Here is a 21,636-nt window from a genome sequence, read left to right on the forward strand (position 1 = left end):
TTTATCAAACCACATGAGAGACTGCAGAGGGAATGAGTCTTTTAGTATCTGATGTATGTGAGGTTTCCACCACTGAGCGAGCTGCTGCTTCATATACAGATTTAGATATATGTAGATGTATATATGTGTGTTGTTATTTATTGGTGTAGCAGTGTTATAAATCAAAGCTGAGTTCTGTCTGGAGCTCCAGCAGCAAATATGTTTGCTTGAGTTGTTCTGGCTTCCAGTCTGTCTCGTTATTAGTTTTATTTGTTACTTTTCTAAAACGGTAGGATCATCCTGCACATGTTTTATATTCTCTGAAGGGGTTTTTAACAGTACAGGGTTAAAGTTGCTGGATTTGGTCAGGTTCATTGAGCCAGAGGTCAGAAAGTGTGTGTGTATTGTAGCCATGAAGGAGGAGATCGCTGCTGCTGTGTTCTTTGTGGCTCGGCTGGTGAAGAGATACGGCTGTCTGGATAATGACGGCAGGGAGCGTTTTGCTGCTGCCCTCACATCCGTTTTGTTCGAGAAGTACAAGAACCACTGGCACCCGAACGCACCCACCAAGGGGCAGGCCTACAGGTTGGTGAAACATTTTAGAAAATGTGATTTATTGCTTTTTGTTCGATTTGTCATTGATATAACGAGAAATTAGAGCTAACCTGTTGAACTTTGGAAGGAGGAAATGACACATCCTTCCTCTGTCAACAAAAAAGTTGAATCTTAGGCCATAAAACAAACTCTTGCTCAACTCAATACACTCAGGAGTTTTGCCAATACAGCCCAACTTGGTCTGGTACGACCAGTTAGCCTCATGTTAGCAAACTTTATGACAATTCTCTAATCATGTTAAACCATATTTTACTGTTCACTATTACAGTCACTCTATTATGGATATGTAAACATAATTTTGTGTCATAAGTCACAGCTTTAGGCAAGTTATTTTTGCATCTATAAAACACGACCCATTGCATTGTGGGATTGTTAGCAGAAAGTAGCAATGGACGCTACTTTTTTTTTTTTTGTTCCATTGAAGGGAAGTTTTGAGGGCTCTGTATTATATAAATGTAGACACTTAGAAATCACAGCTATAATTCTGTTTTAAAGTAACGATTGTGGAGAATTCTGCTTTTTGTGATTCTATTCATTACTCTGATGTTTCTTTTTCTTCCTCTGGACAATTGATCAAAGATCATTTGATATTTCCATCTGCAAAGACTTCTTTTTACAGCTGCTATTTTGCCATGCTCCATAATTGAAAAGAGGCTGAAAATACACAGAATTAACAGTCAGCGAGAATGAAATGCAGCCATAAAGCATGTTGGGTGGGTAAGGTGTGGGACGCTTCACTGTGACCAACTCTTGTTGAAATGACTGCATTTTTTTTCAAATATTCCTTATCTATGGATGTACTTTTGCTCTAATTTTCCCCGGTTTTGAAGTATTTGTCTTTGAGATTTCCTCCATTACAATACAAGTGAATGAAATTTCGTTCATGGTGCCCACAGAAGTAAAAACTACATTTAAAATGGGACTATAACTTCTGAAAGAAAAAGTATTCCTCTTACAAATGAAAAGTTGAATATACAAGCAATAAAACACACCATTTGTACAATTCAGTACACTTGGGTTATGTCTTACTTTTTTATCTGGTGGCTACTATAAGCAAATTTAGCTGTGTTTTTAGTCACTGTGAACATACAAATGAGATTTCGGAGTCACTGCTGTGTTTCAGGTGTCTGCGTATGAACCGTGTGCGACTGCAGGACCCGGTGTTACAGCAGGCGTGCGAGCGGAGCGGGGTGCAGTACGACGACCTGGGGTTGCCCCAGGAGCTGACAGTGTGGGTCGACCCAGGAGAGGTGTCCTGCAGGTCAGCTTATCTCAGCGGGATCAAGACTTCAGTTCAGAAGCCACCTAAAAACTGTAGCTTCTGCCCTCGACAGAACTGCTGCTTTGTTTTAGTTTGTACGCTTTTAAAAACCCTAATCAATTAAGGATTAGTAAAACCACAACTTGAGGTTTTTACATTTCTCTGTGTATAGATTAAACAAATGAGATACACCAGATTACAAAGTTTTAAAGGACCAGTGTGTAAGATTTAGGAGGATCTATTGGCAGAAATGGAATAATATAATCATAAGCATGTTTTAATTAGTGTATAATCACCTGAAAATAAGAATTGTTGTATTTTCGGTACCTTAGAATGAGCCCTTTATATCTACATAGGGAGCGGATCCTCTTCCACGGAGCCCGCCATGTTTCTACAGTAGCCCAGAACAGACAAACCAAATGCTGGCTCTAGAGAGGGCCTTTCATGTTTTTCACGAATTTCACAGCCACTGTAGGTTCTTACATGCTTGGAGGGGGAGGGGTATTCAGTTGGTTGCAACCTCACAGCTAGATGACACTAAATCTACACACTGGTCCTTTTTAAAGGTGCTGGTAAATGAGTTTATTAAACCTTGGAGAGAACCAGGCTAGATGTTTCCTCCTGCCTTCAGTCTTAATGCGAAGCTAATCACCTGCTGGCAACAGCTTCATATTGAGTGTACATATATTAGAATGGTATCAATCTTATCAAACTCTCTGTAAAAGAGTGACTATTTCTCAACATATGGAACCATTCCTCTACAATTGACTCAAAGAACGTGTTGAATGAATGAAACACATGTTTGGTCAGAGATTCGGGTGTGTTACACTAATGTATCCTTGAGCCGCTAGCCTCAAGCAAACATGAGTCAGTTACAGAAGTTTGGTAATCTCATTTCTTTCTAACTCCACACCCCAAGACTTTTCTTTTTCTTTTTTTTTTTTTTTAATTTTCAAACTTGTAGCCTTCAATCCCAACCAACATTTTCATACCTGTGCAGCTGGCCCTGAAGCCACTAAAAACTTTTCTGACTACTTTTTTTGTAACAACCATTAGTACTGCTCCACAGGACCAAACAGCCTTTCATGTGTAATCAGTGCAGTTCCTTTTTAAGCCCCTTTCAGATACAGAAAAGCATTTGCTTGCTTCGTCTGTTGAAGGTAATGACTTCCTGGAGACATAATGTCTGTTATGTCAATGTTTCATAAGACAGGACCATTAGTGGAGCCAGACTGGTACAATATATGTTAAAGTTTGTTGTGTTTTTCTTAACCGAAGTTTCTTTTTCTTTCCTTTCCCTCCTTGCAGATACGGTGAACACAGCACTCCGTTCTGCGTCTCGGTGGTGGACAGTTGTCGACGCGGAGACGGGGAATTTTCCCGCCGCATCCATGACGCCGTGGAGCGGGCCGGCCTTGACGTTCAATCAGGAAGCTCTTCAGACGAGGAGGAGGTAGCGGACAACAGCATGAGCAGCAGCAGCAGCAGCATCAATAATCTATCTGCTCTCTGCCCTGCTCCAGTGCCGCCCAGCAACCCTGAACCCAAAACCATCCCAACTGTCAGCAACCCCAACAGTGTCTACCGGGTAGGTTGGAAAGCTGAAAAGGGGGCTGGTAGTTCTTGAATTTGAAACTTTGACTCTGCTGTGTTCTTAAAGTCTCTTCTATCACTGTCCTCTAACGTTTTACTCCTCCCCCCTCGTCCTCAGTTCAGTGAGTTTGCTCCAGGCGCCCCTCACACCTGGCTTACTTACCCGAAGCGGAAGCCCTTTGCTGGGGATGCTCTCCCACCTCACGCTCCTCCCCCTGGAGGTCCGACCTCGCAGTTCTGCAGCCAGAAAGGCTTCAAATCCTATCGAGCCACCTTCACCTTCACCGGGCCTCGTATGGACAAGTACCACTGGGTCAGCAAATCCCGATCCTAGAGCGAGCCGCGCCTTCAACCTAGAACCAGAATCAGGTTACTGCTCAGGACGAGACCAGAGACTGCAGCCATGAAAAAAAAAGAAGTTTCAGGACAGTTTATGTATCTTTAAAGGATAACAGTTTATAATTCGTACATGGTTTAAAGTAATAATGATTTAAAGTATTGCTGTTTAAGCATGTTTTTAAAATTTCGAAATATTCATGTTTTAAATCAAGTCTTTATAAATGTGTTTTTAAACTAAAAGTAACTTTGAATAAAGTAACATTGAACTGTCATTGAAAAGAAATAAATGTCTGTGTCAGCTGTGTCTTTACAACACTTTCTCAGGAGCCTGAATTATTTCTAGAGCTATAATTACAAAAATAAAGTAATGAATATTGAAATGTATTTGTTTACATTCAGTTTGTTTGACTATTTGTGTGACTATCTGCTTTGCACACAGCAGAAACTTATAAAATGTTTAAATTGCACAGATATACACATGTTAGTTCAAGTGAAACTACATGTGATGAAATGGTTTTGATTTACAGTTCATAAGTCTAGCACCTCTTCTCATTGGCTCAGGCGCAGCCATCATACATAGCCTAGTGTCCTACTTTGGAAACGGCAGGACGGGATATCAGACCCGCTGCACTGATGGACTCCACTATGGATTTGCATTCATCGCGACCATGGCCATAAGGGAATGGTGCTGAACTCCTTTTAATATTGGTTGTGAAGCCATACACTGAATCTCACTGCTGGCCACGCTTTAAGCAATGCTTCACAGCTCAACATGCAGTTTCCCGCATCTAAAGTGCCAACAGGTTGGTAAACGCCAGTAAATAGTCAGTTCCATCAAGTGAGATGAACTAAATTAGCTGCCAGCAAGCATTTACGCTATTTGAAAGTAAATTACTCACTAACCCTCCTGTTGTCCTCGGGTTAATTTTGACCCAGGAGGACAACAGGTGTCATTATGTACTGTCATCAAAAAAACTGAAATGGTTTCAAAACAGTATCCTGACTAAGAAATTATGAATTATTTTAATTATAGTTGAGATCAGAGGAAAATATGTTGATGGATTATGGCAGACTATATGTAAAAGTTTAGTCAGGATACTAATAACTTCTGTTATCCTCCCGGGTCAAAATTGACCCGAGGACAACAGGAGGGTTAAAACAGCCAATGTGGCGTGAGTCGCTTCCCTCCCACTCATCTTTGTCCTTTTAAAATCAGCAGGTTGAGCTCGAGCTAAGTGTAAACAAACATCCTTGTGGATACTTGGAAAGGAAAAAAAAATCCTTCACACACTTCAGCCTGTAGATGTCCTCAAATCCTCTCCATTTCACCTGGTGACCACCCCCACCCCCTTACCTTGAGAGGCAGCTGGATTCACGAGATCACGACGTCATGAGATCACGCAAGAATCCATCTTGTCAAGCATCAAGTTATTGCGCTTGTGTCCGAACAACTGATGGTTCGGACCAATCAGCGTCCTATGAGGATTCTCACGTGATCCATAGACAAACTTCATAAAAGACACAACTGTAAAACTATTAACAGGACACCTCGAATAGCACCCAAAGTCAAATATTAGACTTTTTAAACAATTAAGACTTAATATTTGTAGAACTTTCCCAAAGTCTACAGAAGCCAGTTCTCTCAAAACGCTGAAAATTTAGAAGACCCCCCTGAACAGGAAATGATGTCAGACTTAATAACGGAGTAGTAACAAAGTGGTAAAATGACTCTTGATTACTTGTTCAGAGTTTCTGGCCTCTGTTCATGCTTTTTTGTGCTTTTATGTTTTGCTTTTTTTGTTGAACGAAATCAAACATGCATTTAAATGTACTCTGAATACAGCTCTGTCTGATAGCTGGTGTGGCTGGGCGGCTGTGTGAGGTGGTGGTTGTACTGGTAGTGTAGTTAGTGATTGGTGCGTAGGACAATCAGCTAACAACACTGCCTACACAGCAACCCCAGTCACCATCGGAAATGAGAAACAGATTTAACATGACGTACTTTTGCATGAAGGTTTGAACTTGAAATTACACTGAGACAATCTGTAGAGGTGTTATGTAAAATATAAACATTTAACTTTCAAATAAAAGGATCACTTCTAGGAAACTATAAAAGGATGATGTGTTCACTGAAACTGATGCAGAATAAAATGCTAATCACTTAAGACATTGTTACAGTTTTGAAAAACATGTAACCACATTATATACAATATCAATATATCACATTTTTTCCCATAAGGACAGCCACAAAAGTTAATACAACTATAAATACTGACAAAAATAAGAACAACAGAAACAACAAGCAAAAAAACAACAAAACCAAGTTTAAGTAACTTACCAAATACTCATTGCAGAATATGTTGAGTGAGGGGGAAAAAAAATGTATCTGATTAATATTTGCTGAGTTGAAATTGTCTCTTTTTCACATTCATGTTGTTTCACACTTAGAATAGGCCACATTTGTCTTGTAACTAGTTAAAATAGCTAGTAAAGACTGATTAGCAAACATAAATCAGGTGATATTAGTCAGAAATAATAGGAAACAATCAAATGACTCAAGAGTTTACCACTGATTGAGGCAGCCATGTTCCAATCTATTAATTTTAGATGATTATTCCTGTTTTTTACTTCTTCATTTTGATCTCTGTGAAGCTAAAATCACATCGAAAAGGAAGCAAGGAGGCAGAAACTCTGATTGGCTGTTAATGACGGGTTTGTCGTCCAAACATCGGTTGAGTTGAGGCCACTTGATGATCACGTTGCACACAATATGACCGCAGGCTGAAAGCTCTTACCGCAGCAGTATGATTTGGATAAACAAACCTTGAAAAATGTTTGTTTTCAACCAAACAGCAGCAATGTTGAGAGTGAAGCACTGTTGCTGTATTGTATAAAATGTGTGGATGAGTGAGTGCTGTGTTCCCCTACCTGTGGTCGCTGCAGTCCTCACTGCTCTGTTTACAAGTGACCACTGCTGGAGAAACACAACCGTCTCCACAGCTACACTAACTACACTTTACTGTGTGTGTGTGTGTGTGTGTGTGTGTCCATTGCCTCAGGTCATGCCTCAACTTGTCCCTGGCAGGCAGGTATAGTGGATGTTGCCAGGGTGAAGCGGTCAGTGGCAGCAGTAAACACTCACCCTGAGGAGGATTTGCTAGTTTCTCTCTGTTTCCTGTGACCGGAGGACTTTCATATGTTTTAACTACATTTATAAATTTCACATTACGTGATGCATCCTCATCTCCGTCTCAAACCACAACGGCTCCGTGGAACCCACGTCTTTTATTGTACTTAAGGTTTAGGTATACCTTTATGAGAGACACATGATAACAGACAGTGACAAAATAACCCTCAAAATCGATCGCACGGAGGCTGAGATATTCTGACTTTTAGTAAGTTTAGCCCCAATATTATTTTCTCAAACTTTAGAAAGATTAAAGAGTAAGTAGACTGATCTTTATGTGTAAAATTGGTGGATGGCCCCTTTAAGATGTCTTGGTGCTTTTATACTTTGGTCCTGAGAAAAACTAAACTAAATAAATCTGCATTTCGGATGTCAAAATTGAAATTTAAACTTCAAGCTTTATAACTGGAGGTCAACATTTTAAACCCACAGCCACAGTTTCTTTTCTTTTCTTTTCTTTTCTTTTCTTTTCTTTTTTTTGACATTTACTACACAACTCCATGAGTTTAATGCAATGGAGGTCTGAATAAATACCTTTTGCTATCTAATCATTGAGTACCCCATTTACACCTGGCATTAACATGTGTTTTCTCTTATCTAGACACAGATCGCATGTTAACGCCAGGTGTAAATGAGGTGTAAATGTCTCGTGGTGTAAATGGCTACATCAGGATACACAAACAGACTAATGGTATGTTTTAATATTTTATTGATTTATCTTGTTTTGTGTTGCACAACAAGAATATAAATAATATATAAAATAATGGAGAGTCTAGAGAAATGTAATTTACAATAAAGCTTTTTGGTTCACTTCATGCAAATTGAACTGGGAACGCCTCGGCTACATGGTGACTCAACAACCGGACACCTCATTTGTGGCTTCCATCTTTGCTTGGAATAGGAAGTAGAGTCGCAAATTGGGAAACAAATTTAAAATCTTTTTTTTTTTTTTTAGTGCAGCTGACTGGCTGACTCAGAAGAGTCTTTGAGGATTCTGGAAAAAACTTTAACATGATTTTTTGAACGTAGTGAAATTGTATTTTTCAGAAAGCTCTGAGACTTGAATGTAATATTGCTACATGAGGGGGCCAACAATGGGAGTAGGTGTGTGTCCAAATCCTTCAATCCATGGACCACAACCATTTGTACAAACAGTAGGCCTATATTTAAATTTGGCTACTTTTAAGCCAAACAAATAAAGAAAAAAAATACAAAATAAAGAAGTGAGTTTTTGGATGGTTTTGGAAACAATCTTCATCTGCTGCTCTACAGTCTGATGGACCCTCATATTGTCCAGTACGACACTGTAATAAAGTTGGTCAGCTGTTGTCCCATCTTACATTTACACATTCAGCACTTATGTTAATTATTCTTAATTATTCTTCTGTTAATTATTCTGCAAACCAGGTTTTCTATGTAATAATTGTACGAAAAGTAAACCGAGCTGCGTGAAAAGAATCATTAAAAGTTAATCGGTGTATGTTAAAGCACAATTTTTCAAGTCTGTCTTAAAACAACAGTCAGGGACCCAAATGAATATTGAAACATGTTTTTATTTCTGTAATCATTCCTCCTGTTATTGATCTGACCATTAGAAGATCCCTCTATAATGCACTTATAATGTAAGTGATGGAGGCCAAAATCCACAGTCCTGTGCAAAAACGTATTTAAAAGCCGTACAAATGAGTCAAATCAAGTAGATATCTTTCAATGTTACAGTCTTTCTAGTGCCAAAGTCCTTCTTTTTGTTACTATACTACTACTTTGTTTGTGCTGTGTCAGCTCCTTCACTGATTGCAGATGTACAAAGCTTTTGACTCTAGTCAGCCACATGTAAAGAGACACAAAGTTTGTTTTATGGCTAAAAATAGATGCAAAGAAGGGCACAAAAAGTAGCCATGGTTTATGGTGTGTAAATGTAAGCTGGGACAACTGTTGACCAACTTTGTTACAGGGTCCATCAGACCGTACAGCAGCAGAGTGTTTCCAAAACCATCCGTGAATATCAACAGTCTGTTCCTGTACCTCATTAACTCTGCTAGGACACCAGCGTCCACTAGTCCTTCCTCTCTGCCTTTCTTGTGGTTTTGTTGTCATTAGGAAGCCATTGTGTTTATAGAAATATGGAGTCTCCAACCGTTCTTCTTGTAAATCTGTCCTGACCTTTTCATAAATAAAACACTAGAAGTGTCAGACTGCGTGCTGTCTTCTTCAAATGTAAGGCAGGTATTCACTGGTGTTTAGTTTACAACCCCACACTCTCTACAGACAAATCCACAGGCAGTTATTTAGGCTGAAAAAAATATTCTAGACAAAATATTTAAATTTTGACTGACTTCAAAGACCTTCTGCTCTGTTCTGTAGCAGCTGTAGTGTTTCTGGCATTTTCACCCGAAGCTTTGGGAGGTTTCCTCTCTGTCAAATTTATGCAGATAGTCACTGTGGTTCAGGAGCTGCGGCTCTTTTATTTGCTCCAAATAAGGATGGAGTGGAAAAGGTTAAATTAAATGTAATTTTCTCTGTGTGCATTTAATAATAATATAATTGACAGACTAAAATCTCATGTCAGGTTACAACCACAGGTCATGAACCTGGCCTGTGATGATCTATCACAAAAAATGCTTTTTGTATATAACATTATAGTATGTTTATTACAACTGCAAACAATAGTAATATCTTGAACTAACAGTCACATCATTATCAAACAGCCTAATCTCTCTCTCAATTCACTTCAATTCAAATAGCTTTATTGGCATGAACAAATACATGTCGTTGCCGAAGCAATTTACAGAGGATTCACATATTACATATCACACCTCTCTCTCTCTCTCTCTCTCTCTCTGTGCGTGTGTGCGTGTGTGTTTGTGTGCCCGCAGGCCTGACTGTTATCTTTACTAAAATAGAAACTGCGCAGAGAAATGAAACCAGTGGGCAACTGTTTCACTTCTGAAGCTGCTTGAGGTTATTATTTTTTTTATCCGCCGAGCAAAATACGAACATACACCGGTATACTAGCCTTTGTCAGAGCACGAAAACAACCAGCATATAATACTGTATTGATTAAACAGTCGTACTGGATCAAACAACAGTCTAAAAAGTAGTGAGAGGACAGGAAACAGGAAGGACAATTGTTCTGTCGTACTTGCTTTTTTTGTCGTCACTGCGTAAAATCAGCCAATAACGTAAGGCCTTTATTCACGCGAATGACCTTATGTCCAATCACAGACTTTGTTATTAAGACGTCCGCTAGCCCTTGGTCACATCCGGTCGTATATATGTTGCCACGAGTTAGCGGCGAATTTGGAGAGTGTCCATTTTGAGCAGCGAGTCGGCGTCTCCGGTATTTTTCTCTTAAAGTAAGCACGCTTTCTTGTTTTTATTTGTGTATTTAAATGTAGGCGACCATGTTCGCCTTCGTGTAGCGGCTCGTTTCATTCTGTTGTTTCCCATCGGACTACTTTTATTCATATATTGTCGTTTCATTAGCTGTAAATGCAGCCAACTGCCTTGTTAGCTGCAGCGGTGCTAATAAACGTTAACGCGGTTATTGCGCGGAGTCAACGGTCCGTTCACCGTTTGTAGTGGGAATTAAGCTCTTGCACACTTTGGGGATTTGCTGATATTTTATTTATTGCATCGGCTATAAATACGTTGTTGTTTTTATTGAGGTCCAGCTGGCTAGCTGCTAGCCGGGCCTGCTCTTTGCTCCGAGCGGTAACGGAGTAAAGCGCGGTCCGCTTGAACGCTCAACATGGAGATTCAGTGTGGTTTATTACTACTTTTTGTTTGCTAACAACGCGTTTATGTTCAAGTAAACACTTAGCTGTACCTCGAATCCACTACCACTGCAATACATACCTTCTTTTCTCTAGTTTTATGGTAGCAAAATACGACTATTTTTTTAAAATTAAGCACATTTTAAATGAATTAACGTCAGGATTGGGACGTTATGTTAGCATCGAGGTAGCTTCTGTTGTAGCTGTTTTACGATGTTGCAATGACTTCTCAAACGTTAACTTAATTTCTCAAGTTATGAAATGAAAGGAAATGCTAAATTCGACCATTTGGTTGGAGCTCCCGCTGCATTTAAAAAAATGTATTGTGCAAGGCCGGATTATGTAGCGTGATGTGCAGAATGAATGCGTCTCAATGCATTCCTTTATTAAGATATTTGAGATGTGGGAGGTCATCAGTCAGGCAATGAATTACCAGCCAAGAAAAGGGGGCAGCTACCCTGGGCCCCCACACCTTCAGGGGGCATAAAAGCCCGAGGGTCCACCTTGTTAGTTGCTTTTGGGTAACTTCACTACAATTACTACTATTTTCTTGGTTAGTCGTTTGGTCTAAAATGTTATTAAGTTGTATAAAGTTTTCAATCTGTTTCCCAAAGCCCAAGGTGCAACCTTAAATGACTTCTTGTGTCCCGACTAACAGCCCACAACCAAAAGATATTCAATTTGTTATCAGAGACCAAAGAAAGCAGGAAATGTTCATATTTTCCCCCTAGAAAATGACTAAAAGATTATCAAAATAGTTGGAGATTTAATTACTGTAGATTGACTATATCCTGTGGCCCTTTCTTCTAGATGGACCTTGTGTCAATGTTAAGTTGAAGCACTTTATTGTTGTAGTTTCCACTTTGCTCACATACTGCATTTTCCTAAACAAAGCCTGGATTGATCCAATCATAATAAACTGACATGCAAAAAACTTGGCCCCGTGTAGTATTCCATAACAGGAGTGCCGATAGGTTTCTGTGTCTTTCAGTCTTTCATTGTTTTTCTTGTCATGTCTCAGTCTTTCAAAGAACCCACCGTTAGAATGGCAGACGCTGAGAATCTGCTCATGGAGACATCAGAGCAGAACGGTAACGAAGGAGAGGAAGACCAGAACGGAGCCGAGCAGGAGCTCATGGGTGGCGAGGATTGCCAGGACGGTCAGGAAGACCAGGACGTCCAGGAAGTCCAGGAAGGTCAGGACAACGGCACAGATGGAGGCAAGATTGACGCCAGCAAAGGAGAGGAGGACGCTGGGTGAGTCACTTCCTCCGAAACCAATCACACTTGGCACATATGAGCACTTTTGGTTTTTGTCTGAGTTTCACCAAAATATATAACGTTATGACACAAACTAAGGCTTCACCGGTGGCCTAATAAAACTAAATTCCAGGACCTTGTGGGCTCGATTACAGGATAATGACAGGTATTATAATACTAGGAATAGTCAGTCTTCACTTGATCTTGTTCATGACTCTCCCAAGCAACTTGTGCATCAACTGTCTACAGAAATGACAGCAAGGATGTCAAGTGAAAAGCGGGAAAGAGAGAGCAAAGGGTAGAGTTGCTTTTCCACCACACACAACTTAAAAGAAAATCCCACAAGGATTCTCCAGGTGTACTAAAGAATAAATAATGAGCTATGTGTTCTGTATCATCTAAGGCTACCTGTGTAATAACCAGGGGATAAAGAGTAAGAAACGAACAAGACTGTGTTACTCTGTTTGCAGTAAAATGTTCGTGGGCGGCCTCAGCTGGGACACGAGTAAAAAAGACCTGAAGGATTACTTCAGTAAGTTCGGTGAAGTGTCAGACTGCACCATCAAGATGGACTCCAACACTGGCAGATCCCGAGGCTTTGGCTTTGTTCTCTTCAAAGACTCCTCCAGCGTGGACAAGGTGGGTCCCTTCTTCATTACCTGAAACCTGCGTCATGTAGTTACATCACTCAAGTAGAGCTGCAACGATTAGTCGGATCATCAGAGGATGAAATGTCAACTTTTTTCATAATTGATCGTTTTTTTTTTTTTTAGATGAAAACTCTGGCTCCAGCTTCTTATAAATTTGAATGTTTTCATTAACATTTTAAAGAACATCTGATCAATCGAGACGATAATTAACCGATTTAATTGACAAACGAAAATAATTTAGTTGCAGTTCTAAACTCCAGTCAGTCAACACAGTACTGTCATGATGCTGCTTGAGTATAAGCGTAAAACGAGAAATACATGGATTTTTGTTCCAGTTTAATTTATTCGGGTAATTCTACTTGACATGCACCATTAACATTACTGTAGTGAATGAGTGCAGGGCATAGACAGCAGGCTTTTGTGTTAGCACAATGTGTTGCTAGCAGATAAGTCTGGGTAGCATGTTGTGACTAATGTCTAAATCAGTTTTTAATGAGGCATGCAGTGAACCACAAAGAGGCCACATGTTGCTCTATTATGTTGCTTAAAATAAAGTGCTGCACTTAAAAGGTGTGGCCAAATGTTGCCACTCAATTATAATGTAGTCAATTCTGTAGACAATTACTTCATGTCACACAGTGCAGGGGGTTATTTCCAGGTTCTTGATATCATTGGTCTAATTGCTGTGTGGTAGCACTCATGCAAACAATGATGGTGTGTCTGCAGGTGCTGGAGCAGAAGGAACACAGACTGGACGGACGTCAGATTGACCCCAAGAGGGCGATGGCCATGAAGAAGGAGCCCGTCAAGAAGATCTTTGTTGGCGGTTTGAACCCAGAAGCAACTGAGGAAACCATCAGGGAATATTTCGGGGCCTTTGGAGAGGTCAGTTCACTATATGGAGTCACTTAAAATAGACAAGATCTCCAGATGGAACAGAGTAGACTCTAGTGTTGTCCTGTATGCTCAACCATGTGTAGTTTAGAGTGTCGGCAGACTGACTTCAAGCTACTAATTGACACTTTGATCTGATGTGTCTTTAATTGAAAGTTGTCTATTATAATACATTTTGTAGCTTTGGCTCAGTGGGCAGGAACTTATTTCATTGATGCTGCTTTTGAATAGCCTTGCACATAGATGTACATATAATTCAATTAACAGAATGGGCTGCAAGGACAGTGGCAGTCATTTCTCCAGAATTTAATTACAGTACAATGAAACTGGTCCTTAGAGACCCTTTTTTTTTTTACCACTCATGCTGTTCTCTACCACAGAAATCTGAATGGAGGATGTGTTGTTCAATTTTAATCCCATGGCTGCTGTACAGCAGTGTTTACTTGGTCTAATCCTTGAGCCGGGCACAGGTGCCTTTTTTCTAATTGAGGGATTGGCTAATGAACGAGCGGCCGTCTGAACCCAAGTTGAAGATTCATCTGACATGTGGCCGAAATAGATCATTCTTATTGGATATTCTTGCACTTGTTGAATTTACCGCTGCCATTTTTGAGCGACAGGGATACATTTCAACGTGGTTTACTGGCAACAGTCAGCTGACGGACTCATTTTGGTCTTGTGTGTAGAGGCCTGTGGTGTTGCAAGTAGAAAACATCTGCAAAAATAAAATGTAGAAGTGTATCATGTTAACATTTTAACAGCAGTATCTCCACCTTCCTCTTCTCTAGATTGAAACCATTGAGCTTCCCATTGACCCCAAATCAAAGAAAAGGAGGGGTTTCATCTTTATCACATACAAAGATGAAGCCAGCGTCAAGAAGTGCCTGGAGAAGAAATACCACAACATCGAGGGCGGCAGGGTATGCACAAACACACACAGTAGTGATCTACTGAATGCACTGCTAATTGAAGAATTTCAGGGCCTTTTACGCCTGCCGGTTTGAAAGTGTATGTTTGACGTCTCCTCCGCAGTGTGAGCTGAAGATCGCTCAGCCAAAGGAGGTGTACCAGCAGCAGCAGTACGGAGCGGGACGTGGCGGTGGTTATGGAGGCCGGGGAGGGAGAGGCCGTGGAGGTGAGAAAGATTTTTAGGGGTTTCTGGCTCTGACCTTGTGTAGGGTGCCTGGATTGGTTGCATTGCTTTAAAATTGAACAAATAATATCTGGGTAGCAAATTGTAATGTATGAATTTGGTATGAAAACAACTTTTTATGTCTCTTTTTAAAATGCTGAAATTGAAGTGTTATATTAAATGTAATGTTTTTTTTAAAATCTGTAAATTAGTCAGTGAATTTATACATTTTAAACATTTCTAGAGAAGCATTTGAATAACCGCCACCGTTGACCTCAAAACCTCCATTTAGAGTTGGCATTCAGTTGTTGACCAATCAGCTGCAGCGGGGGAATTCTTGTAATTCTTGTGTCCCATCGGTGTCACACCTGTCACTTCTGAGCAGAAATAGTTTGACTTGCTGTTAATGCATTTGTTATAAACCTTAGATTCCTATAAAAAATGTCTAAATGCGGTTCAGCTTTATGTGCTTTGTGTTGCCAGGAAAGTTGTTTTCCGGGCTGTTGGAACTGGTTTTCATGTGAACTTGTCACTTTGTGTCCCAGGTCAGAGCCAGGGCTGGAACCAGGGCTACGGAAACTACTGGAACCAGGGATATGGTAACCAAGGCTATGGCTATGGTGGATACAGTGGCTATGGCAACTATGACTACTCTTCTGGTTACTATGGATATGGTCCTGGATATGATTACAGTAAGTTGACATACAAAAGACATTTTGCACAACATAGCTTGTTGTAGTTGAGGATAAAACAGTCTCAATTTTTATCTCCTGATGCCTAAATTCAGAATGTACTGGCTGGACTGTCATGCCTCCCCCCCCATTTCATCATAAACTGTTTTGATAATCAATTTATTATTTTAAGGTGTTTTTTAAAGAGAAAATGCTAAAATTCTCTGGTTTCAGCATCTTAAATGTCAATTTTTAAAATTGATTTAGTCCTATGATGGTAAACTTAATATTTTTGGGCAGTTGGGACAAAACAAGACATTTGAGGTTGCATCTTGGGCTTTGGGAAATAGTGATTGACATTTTTCAACATTTTCTGACATTTTATAGATTAATTGATTAATTAAGAGAAAATCAACAAATATAATCGATAATGAAAGTTATCATTAGTTGACAGTGACTGTGTGCAGCTTTCTGGAGGCTTTTTGTTGTTTTTTGCTGTACAGTCTTGTATCTGCTGCTCAATGACTGTGTCTGGTCACCTGCATTATAGCTGGAAACGCTGACCAGTTACAGCACCCCAACTACCCCTAAACCCACAGATAGTGGTCTTTATGTTTGGGTTTGTATATGAACTACACAAACACTGTTTATAGAAAGTACAGTTCCCAAGATGCTGACTTATTCTTTGACTTTAAGTAGATTGAATGTAGTTGTCTTGCTACATATTGGAAACGTGTTTGTCTTTCTCCGTCTAGCAGACCAGGGCAGTGCCAGCTACGGGAAAACCCCGAGACGGGGTGCACACCAGACCGGCTACAAGCCATACTGATGATCACATGGTAGGTCTGCCCTGGGTTTACCTGCCGTACCCTTATATACCTTTTTTTTTTTTTTGTATGTGTGTGTGTGAGCGCTGCTTTGTCTGGCATCACTTACACGTGAGATGAAGAAAGTGTTACTCAAGACAGTGTAACTAAGTTTGTGTGTCTCCTCTTTCTCTCTCTCAGGACTCTGGTAATCCAGTGAGACCGACAGCTGGACGGACATACTGGTCCTGACTCAACCTCTTTTATGACAGAAGACCATTTGTACAGAAAACAAAAGAAATGTAACTTTTCCATGTTTTTTTTTTTTTTTTTTTTTTTTTTTTTTGTTTTGTTTTTTTAAATCCTTTTCATTTTTAGGTTTTACTTTTCCCTTTGGTGTTCTTTTTTTTTTTTTTTTTTTCTTTCCCTCCACATTTCCATCGAAGGAAGTGTAATTTTTACTGTACTTTTTGGTACCTGTTTTGATTCTAATGTATTGTAAGGGTTGTATTTTACATGTTTGCTGGCTTTACAGGTTGGAAATCTTGGCGCTGTAAAGGAGCTTTTTTGACAAATAAAAGCCGTTTTCAGTAATAACTTTTTGTTCTGATGCTTCCAGGCTCTGGGGTGGAAGAATTTGACAACTGAACTTTAATACAAAACCCGTTCAACAGCTTTTTTTTGATGGATTTATTATGATTTTCTTGGTTTTTAATGATCTGTAGTAATGAAGAATGTTAGGCAGATAACTTTTGAAGTTATCTAGCTTAACTCAGGAATTGTGCTTCACATCCCTACGTTTGTGTTTTTATTTTTGTTTTCTTTCTCCCTTTTTACTTGGAGTGCAGTGTACCATGAGGGAATTCAAACTCTCGAGGTTGTTGTTCCTTAAACCTAAAAGGACTGCCTGAAAGCTTCTGTCTTCCAGGATGTTCTGAGTTTACCAAGGAAGTTAACACCTCCAAGCATGCAGATGTGTGGGATGAAACATATAATATAATATAGCCACGCAGCCACGTGTAATTGCGGACTTCCTACTATGTCCACATCTTTTTAAATAACAAGCAAACTGTTTAAGTTTCTATGCTGGTTTAGTTTGTGTTCGTCAAGTGACGTTAGTTTTTAGAAATAACTTCTGAGATAAAATGTCTGCTTAGTTTTTCTGGATGGACTTCAGTGTCTCTTTCAATTTATTAGTAATAAACATTCTGGTTTGTAATCTGTGTATTTCTAATGCTTAATGTTACTGTTAATAATGAACTGAGTCATGAAGAATAGTTTTGTTTTTCAATTGCCCCTGAAAATTTTTCCTGTCCTTTTGTTGTTGTTTCCCTAAATAATCCAGAATTTGATAAATTTTGCTATTAAAGTTTGTTTGTAGTTTGGCCAAAAATTTCAAGTTTGAGGATCTGAGGATGTTTATTCAGAACAATTTTAGATTTGACTAATTCTAAAGGCTTTTCCCTCTGGTTATCATTAATATGCTCAGCAGTCATGCCATTTATATGATGCATTATCTTGTAAAAGTGTTAAGTTTGCTCATAGGGTATCAATTGAAGGGGAAAGGTCCCTTATGAAAATACTAAGTCATAAGGGGGCATACGCTTAAGACTAAACTAGGAAAAAACATAATGAACCAAGTAACTCATGATTCCCTTTGGAAGCAAGAGATGTTGAGGTGGAAATAGTTGCCTGAGGGAGGGAGGGAGGGCCAGCCACAGGTGGGTGTGACACAGTTACAGCCAATGAAATTGCAGTATTTTTCACGCTGTCCAGAGTGCTGAACTGCTCTGTAACACAGCAGTTTTCACCTGAATATTTAATGCTGATTTTCTGGATGCAGGTTTGAATCCTGGTTGGGGCAAAGCCTGTCATACATTATCAAAGATAAACAGCTACTTTGAATCAACAAACATGAATATCACTTTGTTGTGCACCTTTTCTTCAGGTTATCATTAGATTGTAGTGGCAGTGAGGTTTATGTCACCTCATGTCAAAAATCATGTTTCTTCATTTAAGAAGTGACGTATTTAGGTCTTGTTACCTGTCATGCAGATTTAGTACAGTGGTGATTTCTGTGGTATTTAAGCATTCAATTGAACTCTGAACTGGGCCACACAACAGTACAGAATAATGGTGGTATGTAACAGAGTACTAATAAACAAAATCTAAATAATGAGATAATGAGAAAAAAAGATGTATCTTCTTTTACTTCCTCAAGAGCAAGAATAAGTCCGGGAAATAGAAGCAAATAAACAATATTTACTAATTACTATTAGGAAGACCTTAGTGGAGCAGTGGAAGTATTTCACCTCTCCTGTCTGACATAAAAAAAGTGGATGGAGGAGTCATCCCAGAGGCACCAGGATTTTGGTGAGGCAGTTATATGTTCTCTCGGGGAGCTCCTGCATGGCTCCCTGCTGCTTCTCCAGGATCTCCAGCACCTTCTCCACTGCAGCCCGGGTCAGAGGGGGCTGCTATAGGCAGCCCTCAGCCGATGGTGTGGCTGGCGCTGGTGGATTAACCAGGGCTGGAGGCAAAGTGATGATAGGGACACTGACTGTTAAACTCCCTGTAGTCAAACGCTGCCACAGCTGCTGGCACTTCGTAGTGCTGGTGTTAAGTGAAGTACTGGCATTGGTTTGTTTTGCCAAGTACTTTATGTAGCGTGAGATGTGCTGCTTTGTGGTTGGATGCAGGGGGCTATTGGGGTCACCACGGCAGCTGTGCATCAGGGCTGCATAATTAGTGTTAACCCGCCCCAGGAGGTCCTTCGCTCCTCTGTGTTTAGCCAGCAGTTAATCGATGGCTGCTCTCATCGAGGCTGGCCATCTGTTTTGGTCCAGTACAAAGACTAGCCCTCCTGTCTTGATTGGACCAGTGTGAGCAGCCCTGGGAGAAGCAGCCAGTGGCAGTGGTGGTGTCCTTTGGAGATCTTAGAAAAATAAGATTAAAAAAAAAAAAATCAGTTGTTATTGACTATATGTTACTAACTGTCAGCCGTTAGTCCACCATCATCATCAAAACACAACGCAGAGACTGTAGGCTGTCACTATTATCAGCGATATAAAGGAAACTTAACGGGGGCATTATAAACTGTGAGGCTAATATAGTCCCCCGATACATTTGGTGCCTTAAACCTGGGACACTTTCAGCAAAGCTGTCCACCGAGAGAGCTGCTACTCCAACAGAGACTGAACTCCGACTGTCAGCTGAGTTATTTTGGTTGCTAAGCAACGAGTGTAAACTAGCGGACGTTACGTAGCTTGCTAACGTTTTTAACGTAACTACTAACTAGCTTTATTTTGTTGATTACGCTAAAGGGGATACATTTATTTATTTTTAATTGTTTGTACCTTTCATGATTCCTTGCCTGGGTAGTGTGTCTTTGTGAGCTATGTCCTCTAAATATGTAATTCCTAAATAGGAGGGGAGGGGAGAGGAGAGGAGCGGCTACAGCGCTCTGTCAGTGTTGATGTGCTTCCCACATGCAGTGACGTCACGCTTGGGAGAGAGGGGCGTGTGCCAGCAGGGCATGCAACAGCAAATGACAACAATGTAAATAATGAGCCCAGAGAAACTTATGCATATGATAATGTATATTCTCAGAGTGGTTACAATGTAAACTCTGGTAATGTGAATGATAGAATGGGGCAGAACACTTATAATACAAGTCGAAGTACTGCACATGGGGAGCAACTGTCTCAGATAATTCTGCAGTTAGGGCAGCAAATTGGAGCATCTATCACTTCTCAGTTGATTGCTAATGGCTCCATTCAGCAAGGTAACAACTCCACTCATATTAAAGCACCCCAAACTCCATCCCATGGGTCCAGTAGTGGCACAACCAGTTCCAATACATTTGATCTGTCCAAAGTGAATCTGGTAGTGAAACCAGATATCAAAGAGCCCCCCACATTTAGAGGAGATCACACCGACAAATGCACAGTATATGAGTGGATAGAGGTGATGACGGCCTATCTACGCAAGAGACATGTCGAAACAGAGCAATGTTTTGGGGAAATAATGGAAAGACTTGCAGGCAAAGCTAAGGAAATAGTCAAAGTGTCAGTGAGAAACAGCCCCTACAACCTTGAGTATAACCCCGATGCAATGTTTAATATTCTTAAACAGCACTTTGGTGACACCATCTCCTCCATCTCCTCCTACATCCTGCCTTGTCTCCATAGAGACAAGGCAGGATGTAGTTGTTCCTGAGTCACTCCATGATGGCATGCTCAGGCTTCCAGATAAAGAAAGGAGGGAGCTGGAAGTATTTGGGTGATGGCAGCTCAGAAATCGAGTCAATGAGTTCAGGCTGAGGTGGATGACGCCACAAGGATACCATATTCATTGGATGCCGGACTGGTTGGGACCCTGACCATAGACGCAAGGCCTCTAGCTCAGTCTTCATCCTGTTGCGCTGATGGAGAGAGCAGTTCCAGTGGCTGACATCCTCGTCATAACTGGGGGCAGAGGCAGGCTGGGCTGGTGCAGAGGAGGATGCAGGCAGAGGTGCAGAGGAGGCTTCTGCAGGTAGAGATGCAGAGGAGGAGGAACAGCTGGTGCATTTTGTTGTTGGAAACGCAGCTTTTGTGCAGGATGAAAGAAGCAAAGGCATCAGCCCTACTTTTCCAAATGTCCCCCTTCGTTGCTTTGGCCCGGGCCCCAAAGCCCACCAAATTGTCATCCTCAATTTCCACAGTAGCTGGTTGCTGGTCTCTCTGCCAGGTACCTCTGGAGGTCTTCGAGCTGTTTAAATCCCCTGCAGTACTGCAGCGAGGACAAAAGGCTGTCCTTGCTGTGGCCCACAGGGTTGAAGTAGCCTGCTTCCTCCTCCTGTTCAGCCTTGTTGATGAGGTACAAACTGTCCTGCTGTAAATGGCCTGATGGGCCTCGTCTGAAGGACTCTGTGATCCTCCTGAGACAGAAATTTCTTCATGCTCTCGGTCTGTTTAAAACAAATGTGTGAATTGATTAATACATTACTGTATACACTGAAACAGATATGTTTGGATTGATATTCATGGGCAATAATTTAGTTTTGTCCCTTATCTGTCACTCTCTAGTGTTATAAAAAAATGTTTTATTCATACTACAACCAATATATTCATTATTTCCAAAGCATCTGGATCACACTTATTTCAGTTTTAGATAATAGTCATTTCAATGAGTATTTTAATTTCACATTTCCTCTTCCAGTAATGTGAAATTGCAGTAATTTCCTTGCCATGGAGCACTGTTACATTATAGAGGAAACATTGCTAAATTAAATCAGGTTGTGTGTGTATGTGTGTGCCAACATTTTATATAAATCATCCGGTGCAGTAAAGCTAGCTGATAAAATGACCGTTTTAGCTAACGTTACCTTAGACGTCAATTAACTTACTGTAAACTAAGTTACAAACTACAGAGACGACAGGTTGCATGAAACAAAAACAAGGAAAGGTCTAGACGAGAGCAAATGCACTAG

General features: G+C 40.4%; 2 protein-coding genes across 3 annotated transcripts; both read left to right on the plus strand.

Moving 5' to 3' along the window:
- btg4 (B-cell translocation gene 4) lies at positions 1-4,171 on the plus strand. The gene is made up of 4 exons (XM_042431294.1): positions 1-564; positions 1,718-1,855; positions 3,164-3,443; positions 3,567-4,171. Exons 1-4 carry the CDS (start codon positions 392-394, stop codon positions 3,780-3,782), a joined length of 807 nt encoding a protein of 268 aa, XP_042287228.1. The 5' UTR covers positions 1-391; the 3' UTR covers positions 3,783-4,171.
- A 6,052-nt stretch (positions 4,172-10,223) lies between these two features.
- On the plus strand, positions 10,224-16,524 carry LOC121910760 (heterogeneous nuclear ribonucleoprotein A/B-like). Of its 2 annotated transcripts, none has more exons than XM_042432069.1 (9): positions 10,224-10,330; positions 11,772-12,007; positions 12,481-12,649; positions 13,387-13,545; positions 14,343-14,474; positions 14,587-14,689; positions 15,232-15,378; positions 16,113-16,196; positions 16,365-16,524. In XM_042432069.1, the coding sequence occupies exons 2-8, from the start codon at positions 11,796-11,798 to the stop codon at positions 16,184-16,186; spliced, it is 996 nt and encodes a 331-aa protein (XP_042288003.1). In that variant the 5' UTR covers positions 10,224-10,330; positions 11,772-11,795; the 3' UTR covers positions 16,187-16,196; positions 16,365-16,524. The 2 variants fall into 2 exon arrangements, with proteins under 2 accessions (XP_042288003.1, XP_042288004.1); XM_042432070.1 differs by having other exon boundaries at positions 16,116-16,196.
- Positions 16,525-21,636: the final 5,112 nt, after the last annotated feature.

Source organism: Thunnus maccoyii, chromosome 13, assembly GCF_910596095.1.
Source record: "Thunnus maccoyii chromosome 13, fThuMac1.1, whole genome shotgun sequence".
Taxonomy (NCBI): domain Eukaryota; kingdom Metazoa; phylum Chordata; class Actinopteri; order Scombriformes; family Scombridae; genus Thunnus; species Thunnus maccoyii.